At 41.8% G+C, this 21,917-nt stretch overlaps 1 protein-coding gene across 1 annotated transcript; it reads left to right on the forward strand.

Moving 5' to 3' along the window:
* Positions 1-4,119: 4,119 nt before the first annotated feature.
* CD40LG (CD40 ligand) lies at positions 4,120-21,056 on the forward strand. The gene is made up of 5 exons (XM_074201002.1): positions 4,120-4,381; positions 6,794-6,922; positions 13,021-13,063; positions 16,498-16,563; positions 19,554-21,056. The coding sequence occupies exons 1-5, from the start codon at positions 4,226-4,228 to the stop codon at positions 19,919-19,921; spliced, it is 762 nt and encodes a 253-aa protein (XP_074057103.1). The 5' UTR covers positions 4,120-4,225; the 3' UTR covers positions 19,922-21,056.
* The last annotated feature ends 861 nt before the right edge of the window (positions 21,057-21,917 follow it).

Genomic DNA, 21,917 nt, shown 5'->3' on the forward strand with positions numbered 1-21,917 from the left:
GTTCCAGAAGAAATGTCACTTGATAACTGTGATCCAAAGAAAGTCTCATGCCCTCTCTGATAGGAATAAAGGGCTTCCACCTCCAAATTGTTAGTTCTATGGTGGAGCCCTAGACCAATCATTTCCCTTTCTTAGGCCTCAGTGTTATCATCTATAAAATGAAGGGGATGGATTAGATGGTCTCTGAGGTCTCTTTGAGCTCAAAGATACATGTATATGTTAATGTGTTAGGATGATCATTATTGAATGTTAGAACTGGAATATTAGACCGTAGTGATAATGTTATTGCAGCTCCAGAGCTAGATGAGGAAACTGAGGCCCAAGAAAGATAAGTGAGGTCATACAGACAGCAAATGGCAGAGATTGGATTTGGATCAAACTCTTTGAACTCCTAAATCAGCTCTTTCCACTATGATGAAGACAGTCCAATTCCCTTCATCTTATAGATATGAAAACAGACCCAGACAGCGGATACCTTTTTGGTAGAGCTGGGTCTAGAAAGTACTCAAGTCTCAAAACTCTTTGTTTCAAGTTCTTTTGTCTAGCTCCCTTCCAAAGATGGAACTAGGAGAGGGTGATTGGAACTTTTCCTAGGACACCAATATCTAGAGTGGGAAAATTTCTATCAGGGAAAGAATTTCCTCTATTCCTAGCCCTCAGGGTCTGTTGGACAAATGAGAATTTTGAAAACACTGATTTGATAACAAGTCAAGAATTGTTGGAAGCAGAACAATGGGGATCCTGACCTGGTAGATAGTGAGACTCCAAAAAGGGTCGGAAGACAAAAAGTTTAATCAAGGAAGAGACCGGTATGAGTTATTGCTGAAAAGACTGTTAGAACTGAGTCAATGGGAGAGAATGAAGAGAACAGTCTCTCATGGACAATGACCCGAACTAGAGTAGAGGAAACCAGTTTTGAAGGATATCTGGATGCAAAATCTAGAGAAGCAGCTATCTTGGACTTCTGCACACTGTGAGAAGTATGGCTATGCCATCAAATCCAACAAGAAAGAATTGAAGTTCCCCATAGACCATCGAGAAGTCATCAATCCTGGGGGTGAAGCATACAAAAGTAATAGCCAGTCTCATACCCTAATTAGATTCAATGTCCAAGCATTTGCCCACCCATATAGATTTGTACCCTCAAGTTCTCAAGATCACATATTGAGAGCTACAGTTTCAGATCTGTCTTTGAAGTTTGAGTGACCTCAAAGGCCATATAATACAATCCCCTAATTTTTTTTTGTTTTTCCATATGAAGAAACTGAAGTCCAGAGAGCTAATTGACTTACCCAAGGTTGGACAAAGAGCAAGCATCAGAGGTAGAAGTTAAATTCAGATCCTTTGATCCTGTAGTCAATGTTCTTTTCTACCATATGCCTTCATCACACCAGCATTAAAGAGATTTTACCTGAACCAGATGGTGATAAAGGACCTGGAATCAGAGGCATGATGGGGCATTTTTGTACATAGAACAAAGAGAGTCCAAGATGCTAGACAATTCACCTGGAGTGTGGTCACTAGTACACGGACCTTGGAGTCAGGAGGACAGGAGTTCGAATCCAGCCTCAGACACTTGACATTTACTAGTTGTGTGACCTTGGGTAAGTCACTTAACCCTGATTGTCTCACATCCAGGGCTGACTCTAGTCATCCTGATTCCTATCTAGCCACTGGATCCAGATGAGTCCAGAAGAGAAAGTAAGACTGGTGACTTAGTACAGCTCCCCCTCACTCAAATTCAATTTATATGCTTGCCATAGCATCACCTCCCTGATGTCATGGTCTTCTTCGAGAATGAAGGACAAACTAATAACTATTGTGAACACTTATTGTTACGTTCACTTGTTTCTGGATACTGAAGGACTACAAGTTCTTTTAGCATGCTCTAAATTTTCCTGCCCTAGGGCAAATTCCCAGTTACCCTATCCTAGTTATGGAACTTCCTAGAATATTCTTAGCAGACTGGGTAGAAAAATCTGTAGTCCCAAGGTTGTAGTCTAAGAAAGAAAACAAAAAACATTTTATTCTTTGAATTAGGGATGACAAGAGGTAGAGCCATAGAGAGAAGCAAATCTCCCTCTCCCATTGCTGTCAGAATCACCAAATAAAGCTGCCCAAGGTCTCTTCCCACAGATTTACAAAAACCCAGCCTCGGGCTGATCCACTGCTTTTTCCTCCTCTCCCCTATTCACTTCTATGACCTTTGGTCAGGCTAACCAGTGCTAACACTGCCACATCCTAACTTTTCAAACCTAGGGACTTGGGAAGCCAGTACCTGGCTCAGTGGCCATTCTCACAATGACTCTTATGAGTATCTCTCCTTAATGGAATTAAATAACCTTGTGGAAGAAAGATGTCCAGCTCTGATTAAAAAAAAAAAGTGTGTTATTTGCCTGGGAGCTGGTTTTCGAATAGCTGTTTGCTGCATATACACAGGACAGGATGCTGGGGCGTGGGTGGTGATGAGCTGATGCTGAGTCTACTGGTGGTATGCATATCTGATCATTGCTGCATTTGACATTGTTTTCTTTCAAAACAATTTGGAATTAATTAGAGAAACAAACTTTTCGTTGTGGTCTCTGGCCAAATGGGAGTCTCTTGATGCTTCTGCCTGTCACAGAACATTTCAAGAGTTTCTTTAACCGTGAATGGCTTGTAGGAAGAGAATGCAAATAGAATTTAGAAAAGTGGATTTCTTGACACCCAAGTAATTTGCTCCTGATACTTTGGGGGTTTGGTGGAGGGAGTGGATTGTCTCACCACAAAGTGAAGTGTTAGCACTTATCTGGCAAGTTCTGATCATGCTTGAAGAAAATTCAGCCAGATTAAGTCACTTAAATTCAACAATTTATTTAAAATGCCTACTATGTGCCCACGAAAGTGCCTACTATGTGCCAGGTCCTATAATCGTGCTGGGGCTATAAAAACCACAAAAAAATGAAATCATCCCAACACTCAAGTAGCCTTCCAATCTAATAAGGAACTTTTAGCAAGTCACTGGACCAGGAAGAGAGTCTGGATATGGAAGTTCTTTGGTATAGAGAGATCCCCATGAGAAAACTCCCTCTACCAGTGCAAGTCAACATCTTTTCTCCAACTTAGAGTCCTAGAGAGTCTAGTCTGGAGTCTAGAACACTATGAAGGTACCCAAGGCCACTATGTGGCTGATATAAGTCAGAGGCAGGACATCAGCCCAAGTGGACTTGGTTCCTAGGTCAAATTTACCATTATGCCATGCTACCTCTCAAGACTTGGTATAAGATATTTTACCCTAAATTCATTCACATGTTTTCTCTTATTTGAATCTCATAAGAACCTGGGAAGGTGGTCAAGGGCATTATTATTCCCATTCCTTAGATGAAAAAAAAAAAGAAAAGTGATTTGCCCAAGGTCATGTGTCAAGGACCAGTCACATATAATTTTGTTCTCTAGACTGTTATCGAGCAAAAGTTGATGGAAAAGTGAAGAAGTCATTATCTGTTGGATTTGTTCCTGACGAATAATCAGTTTGACTAAGTCAGACTAAAATTTCTCCTTTCTCCTTAATCTCAAAGTTTGGGTCTAATTCCCCTTCTCTTGGGCTATGGGTAGGATTTGGAGGAGAGGGAAGGTTGAATTTGGAGGAGGGTGGGGGCTGAACTGTACAAAGCCAAAATGAATCTGGAATTGCTAATCCTCTGCCTTGCTTTGGGATGGCCAACCCTGGCCTAACCAGACTTGATTGTGTTTGAGGAGCAATTCGGTGACCATTCTCAAGTAGTCAGATCAATCCAATTTTTTTCCTAGATCTGTTTTCTTTTCCATAAACTGGAGACACATTAGTAAGACCGAAATTGAGGCCAGTTGATCTTTGTCATTTTCCTTGAAACTGGCGAGTCAAGACCAATTGAGCCTTGCCATAGGAAAATACTGCCATTGGCTACTAAAGTTTTGAACGTTTCAAGGCACGAATGAATAGATGGAAGAAGCAACTCGTCTCTTCTTTGCCACCCAAGGGGGAAAGCCTGGAAGTGAATGATATGGGTGCAATTAAAAAAAAACAACCCTTTACGTAACTTTTTTACTGGGAGAGAACACCACGAAGCACATTTTCCAGGAAGTGTGGGCAGAGATGATTGTGTGCTCTTAACTAATCCTGAGTAGGGTAGCAAGTACGCCAGCCTTCTAATGCTGCTTCTGCAAGCTCCTCTGTCAGAAGATAGCATTTCAACTCAATCGAAGCATGAATGAACCATACAATCCACCTGCTCCCCCAGCTGGGAATACCGTCCCTGCGGCCACCATGAAAATCTTTATGTTTTTACTTACTGTTTTTGTTATTGCTCAGATGATTGGGACGGCATTTTTTGGTGTCTACTTTCATAGGAGGCTGGATGAGGTAAGACTAACTGCAAGACTTGATGAATTGGGTTACTTGTTGCTCTTGGCTTGCCATTTTGTTTTTTAAACATTTGGCTTGAAACTCTACTCAAATGAGGGGAAAGAGTGGAAATTGAGGGAGATAATATTCTTACCCTACACATTTGGTTACTTCACCAAGGATTTCTTGTCCTTCAGATTTCTGTTCCTTTCAGAAAGTTTCATGCGAAAAAAGTCACTTTTGAATTTGTTTAATTGAAATTTACAATAGAACAGCTCATTAGTAATGGATAAGCTCATGTCAACTGAATATTTCATCCTATTTTCAATTAGCGCAGACATGAGAGGACAAGAATATTCTGCCACTAATTAAAAGGTATTCTTTGTGGAATCATTTGTGATAAGGTAGCAAATTGATTTTTTCTCTGAAAAATAGCTTATATTTCCATAGCACAACCAAGTTTACAAAGAACTTTTCTTCCAATAATCATGGTAGATAAGAAGCGTTGCGTAATTTTTTTTTTGCCTCCCCCTCAAATTTCATCTAGATCAGTAATAATTGGCATGGGATATGGCCCCTGATGCATATTAACAACTATTCTGCAACTAATAATTTTAAGAAAGTTACCTGGGGCACTCTGAGAGGTGAAGTAACTAGCCCACAGCCACACAATTAGTATGGGTCATAAGGAAAGCTTGAACTCAAGTCTTCCTATCTTTCGGATCATTGTCAATTAAATGTCCTCTCAGTGCTAGGATGATTATCCTCACTTTTCAAATGGTGAAATTGGGACTCACAGAGCTCAAATACTCTGAGCTAATTAGGTCTACAGTCATGAATTTAACATGGGTTCCTTGACTTCAAAACCCAGCATTCTTCCCACTATTCTTCATTGTCCATCTTAAGTTGGTCCATGTCCTTCAACAATTATGTACAGAAACATAGTCAGGTCAACCTGAATTCTTAAAAAATTCTAAGCAGAAAGATGCGGGCTGTATGTAGAGGATGCCACTCATTTTGATGAAATCAAATGCAATCATTCATATGGCTTCTTCTAAGAATCTGAATTTTACCAGTAGGCTAGTAGAACATCTAGGTACCCAAATTCTTCATTTATCAATCTTTTAACCCCACGTTGTGAAACTGGCCATTGCCATGGCCTAGTGGGCATAATGGATGTCCTAGAAATGTTGGAAGCAATGATTAGAGTCTTGGCTACTCAATATCCAACCAACAAGGAGAACCAGGAAAGCTTTGGGTTTGGTCTTTGTGCATCAAGTGTCTACTATCTATGTAGCCACAACATTCCTTTAGTGTCCATATCTGGCCAGATATCTAAAATGCCTGAGTCCTCCTTGGATGCCTCATCGTGGTGGAGATGAACCTTGGTCCTTGTAGTCCCTGCCAGTAGAACCCAAGCTTTGGCAAGTCCTGCCAAGTTGAAAAGGATGTCCAGACTGATCTGAGGACAAGTCTAGCCAAGCATAAAGAAAGAAGGTCATTGCCCAAAGATGACCAAAAGAAGATGGAGTCTTTGCCAATGATTAACTCATGAGATGTTCATTAAGTGCCCCATGGTTTATAGTAAAAGGATTATACAGCTTAAATTTCACATCTTTAAATCTCCTGAGATATATGAATTGTTAGGACCTGTGACAATATTTTTAGATGAAAATTTCCTATCAAATTTCAAGGTTATTGGTATCTGGTAGGGAGAAAAGAGTGAACTTAGATTCTAAAGGTCCTGGCTTAAAGTCCTGCCTCTAATCTTTGCTAGATAGCCAAAAGCAAACCTCCTAACCTGTCTGGGCCTCAGTTTCCCCATCTATAAAATGAAGGGGCTAGATAAGATAGCCTCTGAGAACTTTTCCATATCAAAATTTGAGTAACCTGAAGTGCAATAAGTTTAAAATTTATTTTTATTGATAATATTTTATTTTACATTATTTCCCTTTACTAATCTATCCTCCTCTCCTTTTCTGTACAGTGAGCTATACTTTGTAACAAAGAATAAAAAAGACAAAAGTGACTTGATAAAATTACCCAACACACCAGCCTGGGAAATGCGATGTTCCACACCCATAGTCCCCCAAGTTTTGCTGAAAAGTGAGCAAAGCATCTGGAAGAACATTTTTTTCAAATAGTCAAATGCTCAAGTGTATTATACAAAATGGTTATTGTGATTGTGGTTTGAGAGTGACACTATTTTTGTAGTTCGGTGGTGATTTCTGCATAGGTCCCACTTAATACATCAATTATCCTTGCATACTTTGTCTTCAATTCCTTCAAAGTTGGATATTCAATGTCATTACTCAGCATTTGGAATTTTGTAGGCATCAGTTCCCCCATTTAAGGCAAGAAAAAGTGGTCTCCTTCCCTGGGTGCCCTCTCAGTCTCATGGGTCTCACTCCCTTTCTCTTCTACAATCAGGTAGAAAAAGAGATGCATCAGCAAGACAGCTATGTGTTCATGAGGATGCTACAGAAATGCAACCAGAAAGACTCCTCCATGCTCCTGAACTGCCAGGAAATTTTAGCCCAGTTTCAGAAGGCATTTAAGGTAAGATCTTTTATAAATGTGATGGGTTTTGTTTGGTCATAAGAGCTAGAGATGAATGGGGCCTTAGAGGTCGTTCACTCCAACCCCTCATTTTATGGAAGTTGAATGACTTGCTCGAGGTCACCTATACAATAAATGGCAGAACTGGGACTTTAACTCAGCTCCTCCAACTCCAAAGCCATTTCCCTTCCCATTATATTCCCAAATCCTTCATTTTTACAAATAAGGAAAATTTGGGCCAAAAGGTCGAGTGAGGGCAGATAGAGCACCAGCCCTGGAATCAGGAGTACCTGAGCTCAAGTCCAGCCTCAGACACTTAATAATTACCTAGCTGTGTGGCCTTGGGCAAACCACTTAATCCCATTGCCTTGCAAAAAACCTAAGAAAAAAGAAAAAAAAGAACAAAAATGTCGAGTGACTTTCCCACACAGCTAGTACATGGCAAAGCTGGGATTCAAATCCAGATCTCCAGCTAAATTTAGTGTTTATTCCAATCTGCCACAGTTAATCATATAAGTTTGAAATGAATACAAAGAAAATTCCCCAAGAAAGGCAAAACTGATATAGGAAATTTATTGTGAAGAATCAGAATTCTGAAGGTAGGAAGTTTGGGTTCCTAGCCTGACTCTAACACTTGCCTCTGATTCCCTGGTTGGCCAGACCACTGGTGTCATACCAAGCTTCATACTGACTTAGAAAACCACATATTTACAATATCTGTATTCTATTGTATTTTTATTTATTTTGTTAAATATTTCCTAAGTACATTTTAATCTGGTTCTGATTGCACTTGAAAGTGGTCCCACTGGACTCAGAGATGATCTCCAGGGATTCAAGTTGCTCTATATCTGTGATCTCCTAGTGAAAAATATATCTCTGAGAAAAATCTCTACATAAGAGCCCAAACTGCACCCTAGGCAACAGTATAGTAAAGTTGACATTAGGAGGAGGCCACTGTCTCCTGTCAACACCTTGCCCCCAAGGACACCTTCAGGATTCCTGTTTACAGAACCTGGAGCTCTTCCTTCTCTCTCTAGTTAGCTGTCTTGATGGATTTTCAAGGGATTGGCTGATGACAGGACCCCATGCTTTCTCAGAGTTAGAATGGACCCCAGAGGCTATCCTTTCTAACCTGCATCAATAACAGAATTCCCAGTATGACATGTGGTATCTGGAAAGCAGCCAGCCTCTGCTCAAAGACCTCGAAGGAGGACAAACCCAGCACCACTTAAACAGCCCATTCCATTTGAGGACATTTCTCAAGCTTTCTCCAATAGCAAACAGAAATTTGCCTCTTGGTAACTTCTACCTAAGATGTCAAGTTTTGCCCTCCAGTAAAAGAGGATTCTCAAAGGTCTTTGGGGTCCAAAAGAATGAATGTTTAATGCTACTGGTAGAATTTCAGACTGAGTGGGGTTGATAGGGAGACCTGGATAGAGGAGGGGGTTGGTGGTAGAGAAGAAAGAGATCCTTCTCAGTGGTTTATTACATAAGATTTTGTTAGAGCTGCAAGGACCTCAGAAACCATCTAGTCCAATCAACTCATTTTATAGGTGAGGAAACTGAGGCCCAAGGAGGTGACATGACCTGCCCAAGGTCATATGGATGGTAGAAGGCAGCCCTAGGATTCCAGCTCAGGTCCTTTCACTCCAAATTCAAAACCAGGGCACCACTCCAATGGCCCTGAAATGATGGTTAATTTTGCATACTCAAATCAGTTTAAGGTTACTGTGCCACAGTTTCTGTATTGAATAAAGTTCATGAAATGGAAAGAATGTTGGACTGGGGGGTCAGAAGACCTTATCTTCTGTCTCTGCCACTTATTACTCATATGACCTTGGGCAAATCATTTTCTTTCCCTAGCTCTAGAACTGTGAGTCGATGGTCTGTAATTTGAAATGGTCTGTGTGACCTACCCACATAGAATTTAAAGTGTCTGTGAATGTATCCATAAGGGACAGATCTCAAGAATGGCCTAGATTTGTTGAGGCAGGGACTCAGCTGGGGCTCAGGATCTCTCCTAAGGGTCTCCAGGAATCCTCTCAGCTGGGAAGGGACGTCAACGAACTTAATTTGAGCATCTCTTCCCTTTCTCTCAGCCAACTCCCTCTTCCTTCCTCCTACACTCTGCCCTAAGCTTTAATGACAACATCTCTCTTGAATCCCCCTCTTAGGCCATTAACTAGGCCCCAGTTTGCACAGGAAAAGTGTTTACAGTGTAGCAGAGGGGACATCTCTAACCCCCCACCCTGAGTATATACTCCAAGGGTATTTAATGCCTACAGAAACCCATGTCTTTTTAGGACAGGCTACAAATCCTGAAATAAATGAAGGCAAAGTCTTTGGCAAAAACAACTCCCCCCCAAAAAGAACTCTTGCTGAATAATACAGATAGCATCCTGATGGCTCTGTCAACAGATGTCCTCCTTAGGTGGGCACTGGGAATACACTCCACCCCGAATATATGCCAGATACCTGAGCCTTTGTCTATAATCAATTACCCTGGTAGGGGAGCAAGAAAGACCCCAGACAGGACTTCCCCTCTGAACTCTTGGATGTGTTGGATGACTTCAAAATATCTACCCCAAAGGACACCTCAGAAGGCTGGCTACCCGAGCTACCAATGGCTTCTAGCATACAGCCACAGAACTGAAACGGTTAAGCACCAAACCTGCTTTACGCCAAGCTCCTTTTTCTTGTTACCAGTGAAAATTCTCTGATTTCTTTCTTTCCTTTTTTGTTCTTCAACTCTTACGTTCTTGCCCAGAATAAGAAGCCCAGATCACATTTCAATTTTTTTGAACAGTCAATCAATTAACATACATTTATTAAGGGCCAAATATGTATTATTCATTTGACAAGGTGGGCTCTCTAATTTTCTAGGTCACTGTATCTTTTCCCAATGGCACAAAATTCTCAGAAGTTTGCACTTTAGGGGACTCTAAGCTGTTAGACTGGGGTGGGGGGTGATGGGTAGTGGTGGTGGGAAATAGCAATTCTAGTTATTCCTGTTTTTATTCTGAGTAGAAAATTGACCGTAGAGGTAAAGGCAAGCAGAGAAACTCCCTTTCCTCCCTTTCTCCCTTCACATTCAAAACTTAGAGCATCATAGATTTAGAGCTGGAAGGGATCTTGAGAGTCATCTAGTTAAGGAAACTGAGACCCAGAGAGGTTTTATAGATTCAGCACTGGAAGGAACCCAAGTTCATCAATTCCAGGCCTCCTCATTTTACAGATGAGAAATTAAGGCCCAGGAAATGGAAGCACCTTGCCCAAGGTCACATTGCTAATTGTAGGCAGAGTAGAGATTCAAACTCAGGTTCCCAGGTTCCCAAATTTAGGGCTTTTCCCCCCTGAACTGGGCTGCTCCTTGGTGTCTGGCGTCCCTTTGGGGGGGGGGGGGGGAGACACAAAGCTTTCTCCAGAGACAGAGAAGGCTGTCTCCTCTTGGGAGATTGAACAGGATTACTTAAAATATGGCATTGGAAAGGACGAAATGAGGCCTCTTCCAGAGGGTAACAGTTTGGGGGATTGTTTTTGTAATTCATCAAGGTGGGAGGGTTGGAAAGTGATGAAGTAACAGAGACAACCTTGCTCAAGTCCACTCAATCTCACTCAACCCCAAAGAGCCCAAGACCAGGAAAGTCAACCTTTGTCAATGGCCCAGGTTTGCTGAAGGTTTAAGCCCAGCTTGCCCAAAACTATCTCAGCCCCAATCATCACCCTCCCCTCCCCCCTTTCTTCTTCTTTTTTTGCAAGTAGTCATTTGTTTATTAGGTCTTGAGTGTATTTTTTCCTGTCACCACATTTTTATGGTACCAAACTCCGGCTTAAACGGAAAATTGAAACTCAATTGCACATGTAAGCAGTTAAAGGGGAAGATGATACATTGATCTTCGTGACTTACAGTCAAGGCCTTGGCTATAATTCCTTTCAATTCAGTTCAGTTCAAGTCAACCCAATTCAATTCAACTCGTTTAAGTACAACTCAAAGAAGTTCCCATTGGTTCAGTTTACAACTCAGTCCCAATTAGTGCAAATAATGAATCTCCCTGAAGTGATTTCATTATTCAAATTTGTACTGCATATTTCCATTGGGCTGGAACTAATAACCATATTTTACATAATTACAACATAATTATAATAGTGCAAATTCAAATACATCAATAATTCAGTTCAATTCAATAACTGTGGGAGACAGCCATGGCAACAGAAAAGAAGGCTCCATTCGGAGTCAGAGGTCCTATGTTCAAATTCTGTCTCTGATACTGACTAGCTATGTGACTTTGTGCAAGTCACTTGATTTTTCTGGGTCTCAGTTTCATCTTTGTAAAATGAAGGTATTGAACAAGATGACCTCTGAGGTCCCTTCTAGTTCTAAAGCTAAACGCCCATGAACAAATATATATTAAACCCCTAGTAGATGTAAGGCACTAATGATATAAAAACAAAAATAGCCCCTGCCGTCAAGGAACTTTTAGTCTAAGGAGGGAAGGAAAGAAGATACCACAAGCAAAGACAAGCAATTCTAAAGGGAGAGAGAACCAGCAATTGATGGAATCAAGAAAGACCCTGTATAGGTGGTAAGATTTATGTGAGTTGTCCTTTGAAAAAAAGCTAGAAATTCTTCCAATTCAAGGTGAAGAGGGAGAGCAAACCAGGCATGGAGACTAGCCTGTGCAAAGGCCAGAAGGTGGGAAATAGGCATCAGCCAGTTTAGGATAGAGAATTCATGAAAGGGAGTTATATGAAATACGCCTAGAAAGGTAGGCAAGACAAATAGGAGAGGACGTGATGTTCGTCTCAGGCTAAGTGGATTGTACAGAGACTGAATGAAACCACCTACTACACCAACAAAAACATACTTCGTGTATAGCAGCCAAATGATAGAACCCCATTAACGATGGCTTCCATCCAGTAATGCTTACAAGAAAGATGTGTGGCAGCTTTCCTAGTAGATGTTAAGTTGAGTACGTTGGACCTTGGTTTCTGCCTCTGCTCTTCATTTTTTATCCTGGTTTCTACATCCTTCCAACCTTTCTCAAAGGACCACTCCTCAAGATCCTGGTCTTCTTTTCAGTGGCCCATATGAAAAGACCATTCGCAGGCAACCAGTAGAACCGCAAATCAAAGCCTCAAACCCCATTTGAGATTCTAGTACCAGTTCCAAGTGTCAAGTGATTCTCCCCTTTGGTGTCACCTGCCAGTTCCAGGGAGGTTGATGGTCTGAGGATAATTGGCATCACAGCTTTTTATCAAGACCACAAACATTTATCAAGTGTTTGTTATATGCCAGAAATAGTAAGGGCTCCCAGGAAGGCCTACAGAGATGAACAATAATGTGGACCCTGCCCTGAGGAAACTTACAGTTTAACAAGGGAAATAGGGTATGTACATGACTAAATTTGATGAAAGACAAACTATGATAGGAGCAGAGGAGAATTCCAGATGAAAGGCTGGAGGAAATAATAGAGCAAGGAGAAAAAAGAACCACTACATTTGGAGGTAGAGAGCTTGGGGCTGAATCCTAGCTCTGCCTGTTTACTATTTGTGGGACCTTAGATTAATCTCTTCCTCTCCCTTGGTCTCAGTTTCTTCTTCTGTAAAATGAGGGGGTTGAACTAGATGGTTTCTGAGATCTCTTCCAGCCTTAGAACAAGGATCTTATGTTATAACCTATAGGAAAACTTCGTTTTCCTGGTCTTAAATTTAAAGTAAAGGAGTTGGCCCAGGTGACCTCTGAGGAAAGTTTATGAACAGATTTTAATCTTCTGATCCCTTGTGGATGGGGGGTTGGAGGGAAAGGGTTGTTTCATGGAGGAAGTAGTACCTGAGCTGAGCCACAGGTCTAGATAGGCTTCTGAAATAGAAAGGTCTTAAAACTGACATTTTCTAGATTACTTCCTGGGCTCTTGGGGCAGCAAGGGAAGCCTGACCTCCAGACTCTCCATTGTGCACTAGTGAAAGGTTCAGCTACAAAGAAAGGTGTATTGGGGGCTGGGGGGGAGGAGGGAACAAGAGGACGCTGTCAGTGCAGGACCAGTGTTCCTCCTAGTTGCCATTTCCCCAGTGACCTTTGATGTTTCTTTTCATTTCAGACTGAGGAAAGTCCCACAAAGGAGACGTTTGAGATGCAGAAAGGTAGGTGGCTTGGGACATTTTCTGGGAGCAAGGAACAATGGGTGGAAATTGGGGAGAAGAGCAGGCACAACCAGTGTTTGGAAGTGAGCCATTTTGAAACTGGCAAATACAACTGGAGACAAAGGATTACCTTCTGAAACCCTGGTCATTGACCCTGATTCCCTTTTGAAAGTCAGAGGAGCTTGGATTGTAGTTTTAACTGAGGGCTGAAGAAATTAGAGACCATCTAATCCAATTTCCTTATTGTACAGAAGGGGGAAATGAGGCTGAGGAGCTGAAATGATTGTAGCCTCATAGATCTTGAGCTAGAAGGGACCTTAGAGAGTGTGAACCCTAAAACTGTAAAAACCTTGGAAATAGATGGTTCAAATAATCACAAGAGCAATCTTGGCTATAGAAAAGGAAATGAAAACCCAGAAAAGTTCCTCAAGTCATAGGGGTCTGTAAATCATCCATTATCAGGGGTGAGGATCTGAATCCAGGTCCCAGCACTGCAAAGCACTATTTCCACTCAATAAGGTGCCTCTAAATTGATGATCTAACTGTCACCCTAGGTTGATTCAATTCAACAGGCATTTTTTTTCAAAGAGCCTACTGTGGTTAGACATAATACTAGATGAAAGATTCAAACAATCATTGCTCTTAAGGAGATTCCACTAGGGAGATACCAAATTCATTCAGATTCCGAAATATAACATATACACGATGTTCATAAAGCAATATCATTTTAAGGGGAGAGAGCATGGCCAAATGGGGAGATGGGGCTGTTGTGGGAGGTGTTGCTTGATCTGTGCTTTGGAGGACGCCAGCAAACAGAGGGGACGATAGTTGTGTGATTAGATCAAGACATTAGTTTCACAAGATGGAATGTAGAACTCCATCCTTCTGGCTCTGTATTCCCCTGGATGACTGGGAAATGCCTTCTGTCTCACCAAGGAATCATGTCAACTTTGTTATGGGGACTGAAGCCAACACCCCAGAGCCCCACTATTTTGCCTTCCACTTGGAAAGCACAGAATTTGAGGCCTGGAAGAGTTCTTTTCAAGTCTCTCCCACAATGCAGGCCTGTCCTAACATCCTGGCCAAGATGAGTGGTCATGTGATCTCTGCTCAATTACATCCAGGGCCTGGGAGTTCATGAGTTCCTCTTTTCTTAGCCACTGTATGACTTCCATTGGCCCTCCAACTTGTAACTATTGGAAGAATGTTCCCAGTGCTGGACAGCTCACTGGTTCATCCTCAGAGAGACCAAGTCAGTTCCTTCCATTTAGATAGTCTCCCAGCACCTACTTCCCCTTTAAGTCTCCTCCTTGAGCTCAAACCTCCCCCCCAAGTACTTTATACTGTTGCTCATAGGACAGAGACCATCCGCAATAGAACAATACTCTCCAGCATTTATCACAGTGCCTGTGTTCTTAATAAGTTTATTAATATATTTAGTAGTTTATTGAATGACTGACCACCCTCCTCTTCTCCTTCTCCCTTACCCAGACAAATATTTCTCTGAATGGTAATTTGTAATTCCACTGGCAAACGTTTAATAAATGACTCTGAAAAAAATGCACCCCCAATCTGAATTGTTAATATATTTTCTATCACTTTTCTAAGCTTAGACAATCAACAGAATAATCAGTCAAACCCAGATTTGCAGCAATGTCAAATTTTAAATGTTCACAATGAAAATGTTACAATCAGCTCATTTTGAGCTGGCCCCATTATACCCCTGGCTATATATCATACACTTTCTCAGAGGGAGGGGACAGTCAGTAGAATTAAACTAAGAACAAATGGGTGCAAGTTACAGAGAGAGGCAGGTTTTGACTTGGGGGAAGGACAAACTTCCTGAAAATTAGACCTATCCAACAGTTTGGGGTAGAGGGAGGAATCAAGGCATTGCAGTGGAGTGAAAAGAACAATTACTATGGAGTCAGAATCAGAAGACCCAAGTTCAAGTCTGCCTCTGTTCTTTTATAAGCTCTTAGAACCTCAGTTTTCTCATCTGTGAAATTAGGACATTGGTCTAAATGGCTTCTAAGGTTCCTTCTGACTCTTAATCTGTCACCTGCAATACCCATGCCTTATAGAAAGGGACTTCTCAGAATGTAATGTGCAATCTGGTCTCAGACACTTAATTAGTAATGACCTAGCTGTGTGGCCTTGGGCAAGCCACTTAACCCCATTTGCCTGGCAAAAAATAAATAAATAAAAAATAAAAAATAAAAGAATGTAATGTGCCATTGGAAGCCTTCAGCCAGGATTTTGATCTTTCTAGACTACATCCATGCTTCAAGTATGATGATATGTCTGTAATTAGGCCCTAGCAAAAGGCCACCCTGTTTGTCTCCAGTTACCTGTCTTTCAACTCCCAAGATGTTTTTGACTATATTTTGCATTTGTATTTGAAAGGCAGCATAACATGGTAGCTAGAGAGAGGTCTGGCCTTAGAGGTCAAGAAGTCCTGCTTTGACCACAGGAGGATTATGTGACCTTGAACAAGTCACTTAACTTCTCCATCGCTCCAGACAATGGTCAAACACCACAGTCAAGTTGTGGACTGACCTACATTAGTGAAGGGAATTTCCGCACCAGGATTTCCCCACTCTGATAAAATCAATGCTATTAACTAAAAGGGAAAAAAAAAGTATTATTTCCTTAACTGGGTTACATGCATCCTATTACCCACAATAGACGGGAAGGCAGGGACTGTTTTGTATCTCCAGCACTTGGCTCACAACTGGTGCTTAATAAATGCTTAGTAAATTGAGTTCCGGCTCCCAGATTCTATGATTCCTTATATTCAGAATACCACAGGATAATCAGGTGAGTCACACACCGCAAGAATCAGATTTCCCATCTTTCCCTAGTTAACAAAATTCAATAAAAGTCATAGCGACTGCATGAAAGATACCCAGCTGAACATTGTCTCTGTCCTCCAGGAGTTCACAGATTAGGTAGGGGAGAAGATTGTAAATATTGGAACGAGGGAAATGGTGGCCACTGGGCTAAGTCTGTGGTGGAACTAGGTAGCTGGAGTCAAAGTACCCAAACCGATGTATTAAGAGTTCAGTGTCAGTGTTCTTGGACAAGTCAATTCATCTCTCTTAGCTTCAGTTCCCTCATCTCTTAAAAGGGGTGGGGAGCAGAATGCCTCTAACTTCCTTCATCGTTGATCCAATGACTTGTTCCTCAAAGGAAGATGGCTCACTGTTGATGGTATTGACGGTTGAGGGTGGGCATGAGCGGCTTGAAGAAACCAGCCTATTGTGTGTCCCCCGCTTGGGCATAGGCCAAAGATCTTGGTCTGCATGAACCAGACAATCATACTTCACTGCTTTGCTTGGGAGACTTAGTCATATGAAAAAATTGCAACATTAGATCTCAGTCCAGCTGGATGCTTGTGTCTGACACATCTCATGGCTTTTATTTAATTTCAGGGGATCAGAAGCAGCTACCAATTGCAGCTCATCTGACAAGTATCACCAACAGTAAATCAACAGCTGGTAAGTCTTGTAGCACTGGAAAATTCAATCCCCACTGGAGTCATCACATTCGTTAGCCAAAGTTGTTTTTTACAGAGCAGTGGGTCTATTTCTTTGGGGTCTGATTGACAAGCCCATCCATTCCCCCTCCTCCCCATTGTCTTCCATGAGAGCAGAGGAATCTGGGAGAGACACATAAAGGTGGAGGGATTGGTGTTTGGCCAGCTCAGAGGAAACTCCTAGTGGACAAAGTCCTTGCCATTAAAGCATCCCCTCTACTGCCTGAAAAATGAAGACCGGCCTTCACATTTATAAAAATAGGACCCAAGAGACACTTATTCCCATCTGTTGATTCCCGTACACTAGACCTCAGCCTCACTATGGCTAGCCCCAGGGAAATTAAAGGTAAAATCATTCTACAAAGATCAATAGATGGCAACGTCAAATTTTCCATTGAAGTAAGAACAGATGATGTGTTCTGATCTCTTCACCTCCGAATGATTTTATTTCCACAAACGTTCTTGTAGTATTACAGGCCCTGGTTTGGTTTTTTTTTTTTCCCTGAGTCAGGACATGATACCTACCTGGCACTGGAGGATGCTTTGTATCTGATAAAACAATGGAAACAAAGTCACCAAGTTCAAAATCTCTACCGCCAACCCCCCATCCATATAAATGCCATCTGAGGTTGTGGCCCCAAGACCTGAGGGCCACAATGGAGTGACAGAAAATGGACAGAACAGCTTAAAAACTAGGGTTTTAGGGGCGGCTAGGTGGCATAGTGGATAAAGCACGGGCCCTGGAGTCAGGAGTACCTGGGTTCAAATCCAGTCTCAGACACTTATAATTACCTAGCTGTGTGGCCTTGGGCAAGCCACTTAACCCCGTTTGCCTTGCAAAAACCTAAAAAAAAAACCCTAGGGTTTTCATATGGTACAAAAGAAAGAGAAATTTGGGGCTTTGGAATCAGGGGACCTGGATTCAAATCCAACCTCTGCCATTTACTATCCTGTGGTGCCTTTGACAAGATCATTCCTCTCTCTGAGCCTCAGGTTCCTCCTCTGCAAAATGAGGAAATTGATAGATAACCTTGATAGCCCTGAGCTCTAAACCTATCACCTATAATTGGAACTGTTTATAGTCATCGAGTAAATTCCAATGTATTTTATGTCAAAAGATGAGCAGAGAGTCCCAATGTTAACAACTTTCTTCAAGAATTCTATTATGTAGTCTTAAAGGGATCTGACTCTGTCACTAATTAGCTTGATGATAATGAGCAAGTCACATTCCCTTTTGTGAGCCTCAGTTTCTCCAGCTGTCAAATGAAATTAATAATCTGTGTACAGGGCAGGAATTATAAGGCAAGTTTTAAAGAAATGAAAGTCACCATTTGATAGATCATGTTTCCTGGTTCCCTGAGAGAACTCATGTTGGATGAGTTAGATGTCAGCCCTGGGATTTTCGTCATTCTGTCCCACAGAAACCCCATGGGTTTTGGGGTGGGAGACAGAGGGAGATCAGAGGCTGGTTGAAAATCAGCCAACATTTCCCATCCCATTCTGTGTTGATTATTCATTACCAAATGGCCCAGATGAGAAGAAACTCGCCCCTTAATTGCAAATTGAACATCAAATTGGGCATCATTTGGTTGTTATTTTTCCTTCTGGGAGCGTTGGTCTGTAAGGTCTAAAGATTTCGAACCAGTCTAGTTATTCCTCCTAACACTTAAAAGTGGTGTCTCCCCAGATTCTTGGGTCTCCATATGACATGAGAAAACTGGTTTGTCACCCTGAGGGGTGTGTGTGTGTGTGTGTGTGTGCTTGTGTATACATTGGAGCTCTGCTCAGCCAACGAAAACGAGTTCTTCCCCACCAAGCCCCCACCCCCGCCAATCGAACTCTCTGTGGGAGCTGAGATTGGAAATCTGGCTCACACACCTGCCACTTTGAACCCCACTCAGTCTGAGTTAAGAAAATGGCGAAGGGCGTCACTGGTGGGTGCTTGGGCTCAGCCGCAAGACTACAGAGGCTTTGCATACCACCAAGCTTGCAAGGCGGTGGCGCCCACTACAAGGGGAGATCAAAACAGACGGAGAACTTGACAAGTTTATTTTCATACTTCCTTTCCTAATTTTAGTCCCCTCAGTGGGAGGCAGGCCTGCTTTGCATCAGCATGATTAGGGAGGAATAAATCAGTTCTTGCCTTGCTGGGCTGTGGCTGACAAATGGTGTATGTTGTATAATTGAAGCATGGTGTTGACTAATGCTAGAATTTGGGGATTTGCCTTGAAGGAGCCATGAGGTATATTTGGGGTATATTTTGTTAGAGAATTTTTTTATTTCTTCTATTGACTTAATATAAATTTTCATTGCACACACATACTGGTTGGGTGACCCTAGACAAGTCACTTAACTTCTCAGGATGCCCAGGTGACTCTCCAAAATTACAAAACAGGTGTCGACCTGTAATGAGAGAGGAAAGCTGCTCCCTACAGCCTGGTAACCCACCTGGTAACTGAGGATGGTAAGGGAGCTGTCTCAGTTATTGTAATGTTAAATCACTTGCCCCATGGTCACATACCTTGTATACCTCTGAGGTAGGGTTGGAACATAGGCCTTCCAAAAATTGAAGAGATATTGTCAGCAACAGCACCTCTATTTTCCTCATGTAAGGGGCATCTTTTTTTCGTTTTTTTTTTTTTGTTTTTGTTTGCAAGGCTATGGGGTTGAGTGACTTGCCCAAGGTCACACCATTAAGTATTAAGTATGAGACAAGGAGTTTTTTTTTAGCATAAGATCATAGTATTATGTTAGAAAGGAACTTTGAGACATTCTAGTGCAAACCCCTTTAACAGAGGAGGAAACTGAGGCCCAGACTAGGGAAAGTGCTTTCTTGAGGTCACTGAATTAATAATCCATGGCCTTGTATGGTCTTGTATTTCTTTTCCATTCAAATATAAAATCTGGAACACATTCCAATTGATCACTTTGTTTTCTCTCTCTCTCACACAGTTCTACAATGGGCCAAGAAAGGATATTACACTGTGAGCGACTCATTATCCTATAATGATGGGAAACTGACAGTCCAGAGTTCAGGATTGTACTATATCTATTCCCAAGTCACCTTTTGTTCCAACCGAGAAGCTTCCAGTCAGGCATCTTTTATAGCCAACCTTTGCCTGAAATCGAGTGGATCAGAGAGAGTCCTCCTCCGAGCAGCAAATACCCACGTGCCCTCCAAACCTTGTAGGCAACAGTCAATCCGCTTGGGAGGAACATTTGACCTGCAACAAGGTGCTTCAGTGTTTGTCAATGTGACTGATCCCACCCAAGTGAGTCATGGGACAGGATTCACATATTTCGGTTTATTTAAATTGTGAAAAAAAAAATGTAACTCCTCATTTTGTGGCCAAAGATGATGCCATCAGTCTTCGCCATATAGAAAAAAACAGTTCAAACTAAACCCTTTGGAACTGACTGGGCTTTCCTGACTTGGACTATTTATATTCCTCGGACTTCCTTTCATCAAATACTATTTATTATGTATTCCCATGTAGGCAGTGCTGTACATACTAAGAGATTCCCAGAGCAAAACAGAAACGATCCTTGCCCTAGAAGGGTTTGTGGCTTAGAACATGTGAAACTGAGGCAGACATTGAGAAAACCCTTGGAGACAGAGTAAGAATGGGAGGACAGAGACAAAAACACAGAGATAAAGAGATAAAGACAGAGAAAAAAGATTGACAGAGACACAGAGATATATAGACAGTATCTGTGTGTGTGTGTGTGTGTGTGTGTGTGTGTGTGTGTGTGTGTGTGTGTTCATGTGAAAGAGAAGGAAGGGGAAGGAGGGAGTGAGGGAGAGAGAGAGAGAGAGAGAGAGAGAGGGAGAGAGAGAGAGAGGTGTCAATTAATACAAATGAGTCCTCTAAAGTGGTTGCATTATTCAAACATTCACTGCATATTTCTCCTGAAATGAAACCAATTGCCATTTTATAGCATTGTAATTTGGAATGTTGTGAATTCAAATATATGTGACCATTTCAGGAGATTCATCATTCATATTAATCAGGACCTAGCATTGACACAATATCTGAAATCTCCCAGTGGGCAGTTCATTTGATCATTTTCAAAGATGAGGAGGGGAAAGATTCCATGCCTCATGTTCATTTCCAATCAACTCTTACTCATGGGCATTAATCCAGAGGTTCTGAATAGCAGCAGGCCAACAAATCTGACTTCCGTTTCCCTCATACCAACATTCAGTTCCACACAGTTGCTCATCCCCATCCAATCCCACCAAGGATCCTCGTGGGCAGAGGGAAGCAGCCCTACGACCAGTGAGGTGGCACAGGGGAATAGAATAATCTCTGGGTCCTATAGAGAATCCCCATGTTGAGCATGGAGAGTTTACTGTGCTTATGGGAAATCTACTGTATCCAGCTATAGTCTTCACTGTTTCCCAAGTGAACTTGTGATCATCTTGTTATTTATTTTTGAGTAATAAATGTTACTTATCATTATTGCCATTTTATTGTTATTTCCTAAGACCAAAACCACCACAACGACGGCTTAGAAAATCAAGTTGACCTTTGGTGATCCATTTCGGCCCCATAGTCTCAAACGTTGTGCACGTGATAGCTACAACACATTACACAACACATTGACAGTGTCGATGGCATCACATAAATTGTCACAAGGAGGGAGTGGGAGAGGAATGAGACCATTCCAGTGTTTCAGGAGGCTTAAATCTAGGAAGATTTGGATTTAGTTACTCAATGATTGGCATCAGTGGAGCGCTTTGCAGCAGCGGCAGCAGCATCTTGGCTTCAAACTTATGTAGGTCAGGGAAGATTTCACCCAACATCTTTGGGTACCACTGATATATTCAGCAAGGAACTGAAAATAGTCATGGAGGGCCCTACATACATAGGACCAGATTTAGCTTCCTTGCTGAATTTGGCAGACATAAGGGAGTTGAGAAAATCTCAGAAAGTGGCACCAGATTCCTGGAAGGAGCTACCGTAGTTCCCTGCTAAATACAATTCCGATGAGAATTTCTCTGATATGCTTTTAGCTAATAAGATTATGGCATGAAAAGCTGCACATCATAGTGAAAAGAGCATGGGGTCCAAAGACCTGGAGGAGTATTTAGTACTTCTATGACCTTTCTCTCTTTATGCCTTGGTTTCCTTTCCTATAAAATGAAGGGATTGGAGTTGATCATCTCTAATGTCTCTTCCAGTTCCAAAGCCTAATAAGTCTTTCCTGTGAAGCTCTAGAAAGAGCTACAGACTGAGTTTAAGGGGAATGTTGATTCATGAAAGAGAGAAAATCCCAAGGGAAGTTTCTCACTTGTGAATGTATTCAATTTAA

Source organism: Macrotis lagotis, chromosome X (assembly GCF_037893015.1).
Source record: "Macrotis lagotis isolate mMagLag1 chromosome X, bilby.v1.9.chrom.fasta, whole genome shotgun sequence".
Lineage (NCBI taxonomy): Eukaryota > Metazoa > Chordata > Mammalia > Peramelemorphia > Peramelidae > Macrotis > Macrotis lagotis.

Coding starts and splice junctions, on each gene's coding strand:
- CD40LG (XM_074201002.1), top strand. CDS start 4,226: ATGAATGAACCATACAATCCACCTGCTCCCCCAGCTGGGAATACCGTC. Junction 4,382..6,793: donor TTCATAGGAGGCTGGATGAG/GTAAGACTAACT, acceptor TTCTACAATCAG/GTAGAAAAAGAGATGCATCA. Junction 6,923..13,020: donor AGTTTCAGAAGGCATTTAAG/GTAAGATCTTTT, acceptor TTTTCATTTCAG/ACTGAGGAAAGTCCCACAAA.